Genomic DNA, 14,218 nt, shown 5'->3' on the forward strand with positions numbered 1-14,218 from the left:
GAGAATGTTGTCTACTGATCAAGAGGATACATACCAAAGTGCTGGGATGGAAGAGAAAGGTATTTGAAAGCAGCACATGTTCAACTAGACGCTTAAACTCGGAAATCAACCTCGACCTCTCTCGAACAGGATAGAAACCCTGTTGATCATTTGTTAGCTGCTATATTGCACAACAGAATAATGAAGTTCACACAACTAAAATAAAGTAGAAACCAGGTACCGCACCCCCACAAAATCAGAAGTTTCAGTGTACTGGTGACAGTTCAGAATATGCAGTTTTGACCCCAAAACAGTGCTTAGCAACTGGCAGACAGTAGTTTTCCCACCACCTGTTTCTCCTACAAGAAGAATGGGCTCACGCAACTCATAGCAACGTCTAATAAGAAAATACAGCCTCCACATGCTCCTCGTCCAGGTGACTCTGCAGAGAACAGGTCAACAATAAAAAAAAATATCACCACAATGAGTTCACAGCACAAACACAAACATGCTGTTTTTGGTGGAAGTCGTACTTTCCAAAGTTCTCTGAAACATTGGAAATATTGTCCAAGTTGACAGCACATCCTTCAGACGATTCCTGAAAGACATGGTGAGCTATAAACCATAGGACTTTCAAGATAAACAAAGTCACAGAGATCCATGAATTGCAAGAGCGCAACATCAAAGATACCAAGAATTTAAAACCTAGACTAAGCCATGAAAACAAATACATTTGAATAAAACAAATGATAGTTGAAGAGCTGCATTGAAATTTTATTAATGCTTCCATGCATCTCAGTCACTCAAAAACATATATCTACTTTCTCATAGTCTTACTAAAAAAAAGGAAAGAAAAGAAAATGAAGGAAAGAGATAGCACTTATCCAACGCAAGAGACCAGTTCAATTATACATATCTGAGCCCTATAAAAGATGTAAAGCTAAAGCCATATTCAAAGATAACTCCAGAGAAGGCCGCCCTTCAACTCTTCATATTTCTGATTTTATTGCTTTAAGTTCATACTTTGCGTTAGGTCATTCTACTTCTAAAAGCATTGAGTTACAGCCAACAGGCTGTCGAAAATTTTCAGGGGTTCCATCCGGATGAAAGTTCTGAGACTGCTCCCTCAAATTTGACATTCAAGAAACAACATTTCGAAAAAAAAATACAAAAGGAACCAAATAATCCTCATGACAGACAGGAAATGCACTGCCTAGCAAAAGAAGCAAGTATCATGACAACCTCTAGAGATATAGCAGAAATAGGGTTTCAGAAACATGGTAATGAAAAGTTATGCAGGATGAACTCAACATTAAAACTCAGAGAGTCCCAACTGAACTCATTAACCAACTAATGCCAACAGAGACCAATAACAGAAATGCCGATGCAGAGGAAACATTATACAAAAAATACAGGAATTCCACACACATGCACAGAACATCAACGCATCATATATGTACAATCATCCAATGGTAACAAATTATTTTGCCTGAGAAAAAGAATAGTACCTGCTTGTACAAGTTATGATCATCAAGATCAACGTGAAAATGTTTCTTGAGAACATCTTTAACAACAGATTTCTCATCATCATCCCGCAATCTTTCAGCCAGAAGATAATAACCTTCTCTAGCTAGATCTTCATAGCGATGTTTTGAAGACAAACAATCTTCAGAATTGTTTGCTTGAAACCTAACCCGATTCGCCCAACGAAACAAGTCACGTGGGGTTATAAATCCGTGTTTTCCAGCAAATACATTGCTACCCTGCCGGTGCAACTGCAAATCTTTCATGACTTCAACCATCTTCTTGGCATAGCTTCCACTAATCTTGCACCTATTCTCCAAGATTATGCTTATCTCTTCTTCAGGAATTTCCTCAACATGAATCTCCACAAAACGGTTACGAAATGCTCGAGAAAGCATTTTACGTCCCCCATATACTGTTGGTGGATTTTGAGTCGCAAACAGCATAAAATTAGGATGTGCTTTAATTGTCTCTTGCAATTCAGGCACAAAAAGCTCTCTGTTGTCATCTAGCAATCGGTTCAATGCTTCCAGCACATCAGATGGGGCTAGATTAAGCTCATCCAGAACAATCCAACAACCATTGCGGACAGCCCTAACTAAAACACCTTCATGGAAAACAAGCTTCCCACTAGTATCGGTGACATAAGAACCTAGATACTCCTGCAGATCTGTGTGTTCGTGATTATTGATGCGCACAAATTCATTACCAGTTACTGCAGCAAGATATCGCACAAGACTAGTCTTCCCACTAGAAGTGGGACCCTGTAAAAGGACCGGATATCTTTTAATGAAAACAGCACGCGCCAAGTTTCCAAGTTGTTCTCTGACACTCTTCGTCAAGACATAATTCTCAACAAAATCATTGAGAACGGAGTTTGCCATGATTGTCACGTAACAGTCAAATGGTTTTTGTCCAGGCATTTTCCCTCCCAATAAGCATGATAAAATCATTTGATTCATTATCTTGCCACTAGATCTGTCCAACAAAGTGAGGAAAAACATACAGAATCCATCATATAAGGCCTTTTCAAAGGTAAACTTCTTTTCTGCCTTCTTTGTGTATTCTAGAGCACGGAAGAGGGACCTTAAACTAAATTGTGGCTTCTGATTAGCCCCATCCTGAAGCCTCTCCTCCGATTCTTTTTTAGCAGCTTTGTAAAAATGCACAATTTTTTCTACCATTTCTCTCTTCGAAGGTCCACCTTCCAAAAATTGATTTACAAATAAAGTCAGATCCTCCTCATCCAAGTCATCATCAATGAAGTATTCAGTAAATCTAGTCCGCAAAGAATATGGCAATTCCCGTTTCCCTGCATCAGTTGCTGGATTCATACATGCAAATATGCGAAAGTTGGGATGCCTCTTTATGTAGCTGATATCACCTCTCTCAGCTAGACATAGAGACCCATTCTCTCCTTCAAGTACTCCAGTAATTCTCTGCAAAATCTCTGTAGGAGCCAGGTTGACCTCATCCAGCAATATCCATTGACCATTCCGAAGGGCAGTTACAAAAGCTCCTTCAACAAATGAGAAGATCATAGCAGATGATGCACCAATTTGTGCACAGGCAGCTTCAAGTTTCACAGAAAGATTATTCCATGCATTGACCACTTCCTCATTCAATGGTTTCTTCCGCTTTTTCCCATGTCTAGAATCTTCCACCTTTGACTGCTTGAAAGCATCTACTCCCTTGTGCATACCATTCAACAAAACTTTCCAGTTTTTATCACTCAGATGTTTTCGCAAGCTATCCAGAAAAGTCAGATTAACCTAATTGTCAGCATACGACAGCATCAGCCATCTGCTTGAGTAGTAAATAAGGAAAAAAGGAAAACGTGCAAACCTAAATAAAAATACCTTTGCCGAAAAGGTCTTTGAGAACAGCTCCTCAAATTCCTTGTATAGAGGGATGCAAACATAGTGTGCACTCAAAGGCTTAAATCCCCCCAACAAGTCAGCAATATCACTTTGCTGACTCAAGTTCTGAATCAAAGGAAATATTTGAATAAACACAACCAAGGGAGAAAATATGTAGATTCAAGAGGAAAACAGATTTCGTATGTAAATAAGCCTGCCCATGTCACCGCGCATCAATGTACGTGTACAGAGAGAGAGAGAGAGAGAGAGAGAGAGAGAGAGTTTATTCCCACATACCAAAACAGTGAGTTTCTGCCCCAATCGTGACGCAATATTCTGTACAAGTGTGGTTTTCCCCGTACCAGTTTCACCAACCAAGAGCACAGGCTCATTGTACTTGACAGAGCATGCTATTCTTTCAATCGCATGCAGAGATCTACGAATTTCAACGAATGGTTTTTTTCCATGGTGTAGCTGAAATAAGGAAATGGCAGTATTGGGCCTCAGTAAAGAAATCACCTAAGGAAGGCACGTAAGAAAATTCAACTTACAGTTTTTTGAGCTCGTTGGAGAGTGACGCGCCCAATTCTTAGCTCCGAGAGCATATCCTATAGTACGAGCCGATATTAGAAATTGCCAATAGAAACAACCAGAAAACCACATACAATCAGTTGTCTCAATCATACCTGAATTACAGGTTTCATATCAGGGTGTAATCTCTCTGCTTCCGAAATTGGAACTCCCCACAGTCGTGCAATGTCCTTCTTTATTTTCAACCTGTTCTCAGCTGATGTTGAAAATGCTGAAAAAACATCCACAGCCTGGAGAAGAGAAAAGAAAGGATGAAATTCTTTGTGTCCCACTACACAGGTTATCTAGCTCAAAAAGTAGGAATCACCACAGAACAATGTTTGAATGAGACCTCTTGATAAATACAATGACACAGGTAAGATGATAACTGGTTGTCCATTAAGCTAAAACCCAATCCTTCTATTCGCTTGCACCATTTTAGGAGATCCCTGTCACAAAAACAAATTGCCATTAAATTATTGGAATAACTTCTATCTAAAACTTCAAGAAAATTCTTTACCTTGTTGAAAACCTGCCCATGGAAACTGAGTCCCCAGTATTGCGCATGATCACAGCATTTATATTTTCAAATGTTTCTGCATGGATATCATCCAACTAGAATATTCAGGCTGACGCTGCTTGAGAGGAGGAAGTATCATACGTGAATTATTTCATATAGCTACTTAACTTACCAACTAGCCTTTCAGCAAGAGGATCCAATCTTGGATGCCATGCCTTCACTATACATTGTAAGTCTTCAGGAGTTGGCTGCCTGACCATAACTTTCCTCCACAGAGTCCCAGGGAAATTAAAGCCTACACGAGGAAGTTAATTACCTTATAATCCAGTTGAGATATCCAATGTGCACTTGTATGCATCTGACTGCTTAATTACCAAAGAGTACATAAAGAGAAATGCAAATAATAGCACTAAAAAATCAGTCATTCAGACCAAGTCAAGTAACTAAAATGAGAATATAGGACTTGATGCTTTTCAATGGTACTGCAGAATACGAAAGGAAGCTGATTGAAGCCCTGTCATAACACAAACCTCCTGCACCAGAAGACGTACGCAATCTGGATGTTGAAATGGTGGAGAAAAGTCGAAAATTCTCCGACACAGTTATTTCCTGCATGAGTGAATCAATTCAACATGTTTCAATTAGAATATATCCTCACATATTTATTCCAAACAACCTTTTTCCAGATTGAATGTGGGTGATAAAGAAAACCAAACACGTAGTAAGAAAACCTCTGTTCTTAATACGGGATTTTATCAATTACCTCACTGTGACCAGTTACAAAAGATCTTGCGCCTTCCAGCAAAGGTAACAAGATGGAGTGAACATCAGATGGTGCTTTGTCAATGTCCTCGAAGACAACCCAAAGTCCATTTTGAATGGCCTAGGAACAGAGGTACACACATCCACGAATAAGTGCTTTAGTTAAGAAGTGCATAGTCACAGAAAAGGGATATTATGCTCTTAAGTGGAACAAACCTGAGTAAGTGATCCAGGTTGCCATCTAAATTCACCCGGTTTCTCCGTACACACATAACTTCCTATCAACGTTTTGCTGTCAATCTGATCATCCATTTGAATGTATAAAACTGACAAGAAGAGGAGTGTGAGAAAAAAACTCTTGAAAGGGTATCAATTCAAAATGCTGCTTCTTCTAGTAGGTAGTAAAACCATTCATCTTGGAGGAAAACAGGACACTTCCAGTTCCTTCCTTTTAAAAAAAAAATAAAAGATCTCTTAACTCCGCCCAAACCAAAACTAAAAGGAAGAATTGGTGGAAAGAGGAAAAGAGAAATGGTCAGCACCTTATATTCCACCACGATTGAAAATGTTTCTATTCAGTGTTTATCATGGCAAAACAGGAGGCACATTAAAGGTGCAACTAGTTGCCAGCAAGTATCAAACTTCATTCATTAAAAGATTTCAATTTGTAAAAGATTACCCAATCTCCAATTTTTAGGGACAACCAATAATTATAGCACATGCAAGTTCCCGCACAAGTATACCAAAAGCAAAAGCTAACCCTCAAGAACTTATCCTAACAATCTACAGAAACTTTTTTTTATCTTACTATAAAAGGAGGAAAGTAATCAAGAGAATCATCGAGCTAACTACAATAACAAAGCTTCATATGCCTTTTCCTTTTTAAAGTAAAGGGGAAAACAGCAAGTATCATCTTTTGTGCAAATGTGTCTACTATAAACAATGCAGTGGCAATCATCCAATACTATCAAACTATTTTAATCTAATTATCAATTTATGAACCCACTTGTCATTTTCAATTCAAAGTAATCAAAAAAGAAATCCAATTCTTTCGAATTTTGGTGCTAGAATTTGGAAACTACTGTAGTCTAAAATGGTTATAGCAAACTTGAATTTTTGTTCATTGATACCCAGTCTTGGGATTACAGATAGAAGCGTTAAAATCGACTATTGGGAAATTTCATGTTCACCAAAAATGATCACGCATAAAGAGTCAAAGTCACACAAAACATAAAGCACAACATGCATTAACAGTGTTAATGACAGTTTGAACAAGCCTTCAAGACCTTGACCAACATGATGGAGCTCTAAAAAGAGCTAAGCAAGAAGTCAAAGAGTATGATAGGATAGCCACAACAGTGATGATTTATGAATTAAGGCAAATCTACCTTTAGCAACTCACTTGAGAACGAGTTTTATGGCTGATGATGCCTATGAAAGATGAAACTTGGAAGTACGTGACATTATAGAATTGTCTTTTACATTTTTCAGCAATATTATCCAGTAGGTACTAATCAAATTAACAACTGGTATAAACTAGATTTGTTATTTAGAAATAGCATTCACAAATTTGCTATTTAAACTTAATCTGAATGTTGGTTTGTGGTGTATACTCCAATGCTATTGCATAGAGAGAGAGATTGAGAGAGAGAGAGAGAGAGAGAGAGAGAGAGAGAGAGAGGGAGGGAGGGAGGGAGGGAGGGAGTGAGGGAGAAGCCGCCAGGCAGCAAATCTAACCTGACATTGCAGGCTGGGAAATACAGAGGAGGAAAGATGGTTCTAAGAGGAGACTGGTGGTGTCACATGTGGAGAGAGAGAGAGAGAAGGTTGGTGCTATTTTGTTGCTTTATGGTGGATCTCAGAACATAGAAACAGCTGATGCAGCTAAATATACTCAATTACCATCCTAAAAAAATTAGAGCGCACCAGATAGGTGAAGTAGGGATTGCTGAAAAATACAGAAAAAGGACATATGAAAAAGAGGAGAGGAGGGCATGAACATCACAATCTTAGGGCTCGTTTTATACTGGATGTTTTCAGGAGAGATTTAGGAGCCACCTCCAACGCAAGAAGAATATTACTATACTCATCCAGTTTACATCCAGAAAGAAAACCAGAAAATATGATTTGACAAGGAAGAAAGTTACCTATGAAAATCTAACAAAAAAATTAAATTCATTGTCCTAGTCAAAAAAAAAAAAAAAAAAAAAGGGTAGAACTTCCCACATTTTCAACCCCAAAATAGATGTGCCACCATTACAGACAACAAAAACAGTCAACGCCATCAATCAATAATAAGTTTATGTATGGGCCACGATGGAGAAATGCATCTTTTTCATGCACAAGAATTGATATATGAGTAGAACATAAATTAAACAGGTTCTTAAGTTTGTTTACCACTTGCACTTCATGGTGACAATTCAGTTAAATCCAGACATAATAAAATCTACCAATGAAGATTACCGTGGTTTCCACTGTCGCGAGCCAACTTGCTAACAAGAGCAGATTTTCCTACACCTGTGGGACCGTACAGTAGAACAGGCCATCCCTGGGAGACTGCCAATAGGATCATCTGAAAACTTCTCTTTGTCGTCGACGTCAACACAAATGGTGCATTAACTGCTTCATCATCCCTGAATATTAACACGTCAATATGAAACCCATACAAGCAAGCAACATCTCTATCAAACATTTTAGGACACGTCACTTCATCCAGCTCTGGTCATAAATAATTTGTTAAGTTGATGGACAATAAATTCCATAAGTGAGGGATTAAGACAAATAAAAAATTTGAGTGAATTTTGCAGCCCACTTCACAAATTCAGGAAACATTTATTAAATATCAAGCAAAAATCCAAATCTTCAGTAAGTTACCCTGTTGCGAGCCTTTGATGACGAGGCCATGCCTCACTATAGCTGAACGGTGACAAGCCCAGAGAAATTAAACCACGGGATTCTAGAAAACACTCTTGATGGACATCAACCATATCATCTGATTCTATTTTCTCAGATGGCTCAATAAAAGTGCTTGCTTTCTCCAACGAAACATCCCGACAAAATTCTTCCCAGCTGATGATCAACAAAGCAAAGCAAGAATGTCAAAATGGCAAATCTTCCCAAAACTGTATTTACTTAAGAGTTAACAGATGTGATGGTGATTTCTTTAAGAACGTCAACCAACCGTAGCAGACACTTAAACCCTTCTTCAGGTCCAACACCAAGATTCAAGATTCCTGCATCACCCAATTTTAGTATAACCGATAGAATTTGTGATATACACCATCTTAAATCTGCTATATCCTTCTCCAATTTACTGCTGCGCAACAAGCTTAATGGCTGCCTTGCAAGATCCATGAAACAAGACCAATCCCAAAGCTTAGAGAACACCTCAGGTGATGTCAGCAATACGCGGTAAGATATCCGCACGACATGTGATATTCGACCTTCAGCCTAGAAGAGGGAATAAAGAACCAAACTTCATTACTAAGTAAAAAAAAGTCATTGGAGAAACTTAGGACTGCACATTGAACTAGTTCTATTCACTACTCCTACAAAAATCAAAAGAGAGCAAACGATGTAATTAAATATTGGCAACATAACAAGTCTTCAGCTTAATAAAAATATGCAAATGTATGAGGTATGTGCAAAGCTGCCATGACAACAGCTTAGGCCATACCAGATGATGCTATAAGCAAGATGGACGGCATGAATTGAGGCATGTACCATTGACAGTTTTTGCTTCAGTTTGATATATTATAAAATAAATTCTGGTGGAATGGGACAATCTCCCCAATGAACAGTAGAGTTCAAAATGTCCAATCAAAACAGATGAGATTGTTCCATGCTCACAAAATGTCAAAAGCACAGCTTAACCATAGCTAAAAGAGCATGAATTTCTACGGAAATAAAAGGATGTTTTAAAGCAAAGGTTCTAATTACTAAATACTAAAAGAGCAACATATCTGAACATTAAGCAATATGAAACGCATATGTCTCCATAATCCTAATTGATTAAAAAGAGCATCATGTACGACCCCAAAAACCTGCTAGGTCACAAAGCACCAACTCAAAAACTTGACATTAGTATTTCCATCTACACTACATTGACATTTTATTACAAGAATATCCCAACATCAAGTTCTTTAATGGCAATCACACAGTTCAAATCTAGGCCGTAAAAATTTTTATTATGTGGTTATCAAAGATGTTTTAAATGATGATCTAGATTAGTAGATTTTTAATATCAAAATTTTTACGAAATCTCTTTGTACTCATTCATGATTTAGAAACAATACCTCAAACAAATTGGTCAAATCCAAGCAGACCAACAAGGACATTTACCTTCTAATGGCAGCCCTTGAATTTGAGCAGACCAAACAAAGGCCAACCCCAACTAATCATAAATCATCAACCAAACAACCCAAAGCTTTCCAAACTTAACTTAACAATCATGGATAATTCCACCATCAGATTTGTAGGTAATGCTTATGCCCATAAAAACATCATGACCTTATCGCTTTGCATTTAAACATTACAAGCAATGTCCGCAACATCAACGTAATATTATTTGATGCAAGTAGCATTATAAAACCATCTTCCACCCTAACCAGTCTAGTAACTAAAAAGCAGACTATAGCTTAAAAGAATCTTCATGCCCCACAAACACTTGCTTTGTATGTCCCAGATAATGCTCATACTCGCATCTGGCTCACCAATGTTATTTTCTCATTTGAAAGCAATATAAGGGCTATATTCATCAAACCATAACTCTGATCAGTGGGTGATGTCTATAATTGTAACCCACCAATCAAAGGTATGGTTGGAGGAAATGGCTCTAAGGAAAATAAAAAGCTACCATGGGGATATCACCCCTATACCAAATTATTAAGAAAGAAAGGTTTGAAAAGTCTAAAAAACAATTTAAAGTGGATACTCCTAAACAACCAAAATAAACCCAGCAACTTCAACTTCCCTTCACACCATACTCCAAAACCAGACAAGAACAAACCTCGCACACACAAAGATTCTATGATTATCTCAGAAAAATAGTAAAAATAGAAATTAAAATACCTCATGAAGGTAATCCAAAGTTCTTCCTCCTTCCAAAATACGTTGAAAAGGTGGTGGAGCAAATTTAAAATACTCTAATAAAGACCTGCAGAAATTAAGAAGGTACCCAAAATTGGAATACGATTTAGCTCCCTTCAGTAACAGCTATAACTTTTATAGAAACAACAATTTCAGCAAGGAAGTTTATCTTGCATCAACAGAAAACACGGCAAGTTGTCCTCCATTCTTATCTTATCATGGCAAATATTAGAACAAATATATTTTACACTGTGAAAACAAGTATGAAGTCTGGAAATTGCTTCAGTTAAGATAGAGAAACAGTCCATCAGTTTAAGGACCAATTGTCACCATATTTTATTAAGTCACAGGACTCACATCCGTTTCAGCTATCCTTCAAACCAGAAAGCTTTAAAATTTCTAGTAGACTGAATAATCATCTTTAATCATGTTGAATGTGTGCACGTTTTTTTTTTTTTTTTTTTTTTTGGAAAGGAGGGGGAGGTGAATAAGGAATTTTTTAAGAATGCCAACCCCTTCTAATAAACTTTCTCATTTGAACAGTGGTATTTCAGCAACCAAAAGCTCAAAACCTGCAACCCAGCTATTCTATACATCAAGAACCTTAGACTGTAGACTCTCAAACACCTTCAAATTTCTCTCCCTCCAAATAAGTTGCAAAAGGGATAGTACAAAGTATCCATCTTTTCTGTACAAAACAAGTTTTTTCCTAGCCCAGAGTTCTTCCTAAACCATAGAAACCTCAACCAAATATATGCCTAAAAGTCCAAACGCATCAATCCTACGAAATCTCGACCCACGGCAATGAATAATGGTGTAGTCAAGTAACTCTGGTGTGTGTGCAGAGAAAGTATCTATTCACGAGTTCAAGACCTCTATTCTGAAAGTTGTCAGTCAGTTGTTAGATCATACAGCCTCCCATGTGGAGAAGGCAACGCATAAGGAAATCTTGACCCCCCAAATCAATTCCAGGGCAAGTTGAGATCCTTTGGGACAGATTTCATCACAAGAAACTTATTGAATTAATAAGTGGAAACTACTTCAGCGATGGTCCATTTTTTTACAAAAAGTAAAGCATACTGCAATGCATTTTCCAAATAAATACAGCCTGCTCTACTTCAAGGAGAAGACATCTATAAGACACATTATGAGGGACATGAGGGATGTGCAAAAGCAAATGTAACTCCATCAGCAGAGTCAATTAACATAGTAGACCAGTTCAACAGGAAAAATATCATCTAAAAGACGTATTCATGCAGACAGTTATATATGAAAATGAAGCTCACTTTCCTGTCCTCAGTATGTAACGTGGCTAGAAACTAGGGGTGGATCATACAGAACCTATATTATGACTCCACGATTAAATAATTAATTCCCTTCTTACTCAAGCAAAAAGAATATTAAGTGGAGTTTTGGAATGCACAGCACATAGGACTATACATACAATGAACCAGAAAACTAAATGTTGACATACCCCAACAAAAAAGGAGCCAAATCAAGTGCACGACAGAACGCCAGGCAAGCAAGCTCGTGAAGATTCAAACCCTTTCCCTTTCGAACATAACAATCAATAAGTTTACCATCACAATCTTCTGCTCCTTTTAAAATCTCATTATCTTCGTCGACTTCTCTTTGTAAGGAACTTGAATTGGACCTTAAATTAGTCACATGTCGCAGGGACCACACCACCTTTTCCACAATTTTTCGTGCTATGGGCCGGAAACACCCCATCAATGGGATTGTGTAAGTAGGGTGCAAAAATATATCAGCCACTGAAGCGATCACTTCATCCTCACGTAACACATTTCCCTGGGAGCGCAGAAACCAAAATCATCGAACTAATACTCCAAAGTTCCTAAAGAAACTCAGCTTCAAGTCTGGCAGTGTAGATTTAATTACCTCCCTCACCAGCTCGGTGAACCGCGGCCTGCTTCTGAGCTCAGGGCAGCGCGCCAGGAACCTTCTGAGCGCAAATTCGAGACTGAAACTCCCGTCTATTGCCATCCCAGCTCTTAACTCTGTATATATTAACAATGTATACAGACAAGACGAAACAAAATAAAATAAAAACAATCTATCGCAAAATTGGCTATTAATTTAAGGGGCATGGTGCGTTTCCAGCTTTAACAGGGAGGATATCAATCTTCAAAGGCCTTGCCCCATCGATCACTCGAACCAGTTTATCCCCTACAAACAAAAGACACATATCAAACAGAAACTCGAGAACGAAGGACAAAAGAAAGGCAATACATTTTACCAAAAAAAAGAAAGGCAATACAAACTCCAGAGGCGTGACCCGGTATTCGGTTGTGATGAACAGACTAACCCAAAACTCGTGAGCAGAAAAGTTTGCAGCTTTGAGGTGTTTTGGACAAACCCAAGTTGCCTCCGCTCTCTGCGTCTCTGTCCCTCTCTCTGCGTCTCTGTCCCGCTCTCTGCTTCGGAGTTTAGGGTTTAAATCTCTGTCCCTCTCTCTGCTTCGAGGGTTTACGGTGCGTCTCTGTCCCTCTCTCTCTGCTTCGAGGGTTTAGGGTTTAACGACCACCATGTCTGTAATTCTGTATATATTTGCAGACGTGTTTTATGCTGCAAGGCGGTGCGGGTGCGTTGGGGGGAAGTCGGGCCGGGTTATTTCCTCTTATAAACTCGCCTTTTCCTTGTCGGGCGAATGACCCGACCCGGAGTTTGGGATTAACTTTTAATTACTTTGCTTTGGGAGCAAGAAAAGACCCCAAATATAAAGCCCGCTTTTCCCTCGCGAGAAGGCATGGTTTTTGTCCCGTAAATTAATTTTTTTTGGGTAAATTATTCTTTCTTCGCGCATGCTCGACAGGAGATGGATGTGAAGGGATTTTTAGCAAAAGAATAAGAATAGGAATTTGAAAGTAGTATTTGCTACATAAAAATAAAAGTTTATGTTAGATTACTCGTAGTGTTGTAGGATATTGATTAATAAAGTCGAATTTTTGTCTCTCCTTCTTGAACCATTTGACTGGGGGTAATTTGGTCTTTTAGAATTTATTATCGGATTGAAATTAGATGATTTTGATTTTATTATTAAGAAGATAGTGAAAGAACAAATAAAAACACAAAGTTTCAAGACTAAAGATATTAATTTTTTAAACTATTTGAATTTCATATTCATTCAAACGAAATATATAATAAATTAATTGAGCACCCAAATTTGTAAAGGAGGAAGATAGATATATACATATATGTGTATATATATTATAAATAGTTGGAGTCTCGAGATCAATGCAGGGAGCATTTCAGCACATGATACGAATGTGAAATTTCCAAGTTTACTTAATTTTCTTATAATGCTACCTTTATAAGAATTATATACAACATCGTATCTTCAATTTGCATAAGATTGTGCAATTCGAGCGCGTGTAGCTTCTAGTTCATGGCAAAGAAAAAATGCTATATTACTTGAATTAGTTGCATCAAACTATTGGCTCTTATTTAATTTGTCCCACATGGTAATCTATGTATATACATATATATTGATTATAGCAATCATGACGCGTGTTCAAATTAAAATATGTTGTGATGAGATATTTGCATGAGCACATATACAGAATTATGGGAAAAATCAAGAGATTTAGGGTGATTTTTTTTTTTACAAAAAATAAATGGCGAAGGAAATGTTTTCTTAAAAATATTCATGCGCATCTCCTATAAAGATAAACAAATAGAAAAAGATTTAATGATTCACAAAATTTTGAGCATAAAGTATTGTGAATAATGATAATATTTTTTAACCAACTAATTATTTCAAACAAAGAAAATATTTTTCTAATTATTAATTTCTGTGAAATCAACAAAGCCTTCCAATTTCTTTTTTGAATAATCTATAGATTGCTTAATTATTTTGCGGTGAATTATTAATGTGTATACGTAGATTTTGCGGGTT

At 37.5% G+C, this 14,218-nt stretch overlaps 1 protein-coding gene across 1 annotated transcript in view; it reads right to left on the reverse strand.

Moving 5' to 3' along the window:
- Positions 1-12,855, reverse strand: part of LOC104423002 (midasin) — a 39,279-nt gene extending 26,424 nt beyond the window's left edge. The window contains 21 exon segments of the mRNA XM_010035455.3: positions 35-139; positions 226-421; positions 513-577; positions 1,488-3,275; positions 3,363-3,488; positions 3,660-3,836; positions 3,914-3,970; positions 4,049-4,183; positions 4,285-4,381; positions 4,453-4,528; positions 4,625-4,747; positions 4,983-5,061; positions 5,216-5,335; positions 5,431-5,540; positions 7,678-7,847; positions 8,089-8,283; positions 8,396-8,664; positions 10,285-10,369; positions 11,777-12,111; positions 12,202-12,489; positions 12,629-12,855. Coding sequence (XP_010033757.2) covers positions 35-139; positions 226-421; positions 513-577; positions 1,488-3,275; positions 3,363-3,488; positions 3,660-3,836; positions 3,914-3,970; positions 4,049-4,183; positions 4,285-4,381; positions 4,453-4,528; positions 4,625-4,747; positions 4,983-5,061; positions 5,216-5,335; positions 5,431-5,540; positions 7,678-7,847; positions 8,089-8,283; positions 8,396-8,664; positions 10,285-10,369; positions 11,777-12,111; positions 12,202-12,306 — 4,413 coding nt within the window. The 5' untranslated portion in view covers positions 12,307-12,489; positions 12,629-12,855.
- Between the last annotated feature and the right edge of the window lie 1,363 nt (positions 12,856-14,218).

Source organism: Eucalyptus grandis, chromosome 10 (assembly GCF_016545825.1).
Source record: "Eucalyptus grandis isolate ANBG69807.140 chromosome 10, ASM1654582v1, whole genome shotgun sequence".
In the NCBI taxonomy this organism is placed as follows: Eukaryota; Viridiplantae; Streptophyta; class Magnoliopsida; order Myrtales; family Myrtaceae; genus Eucalyptus; species Eucalyptus grandis.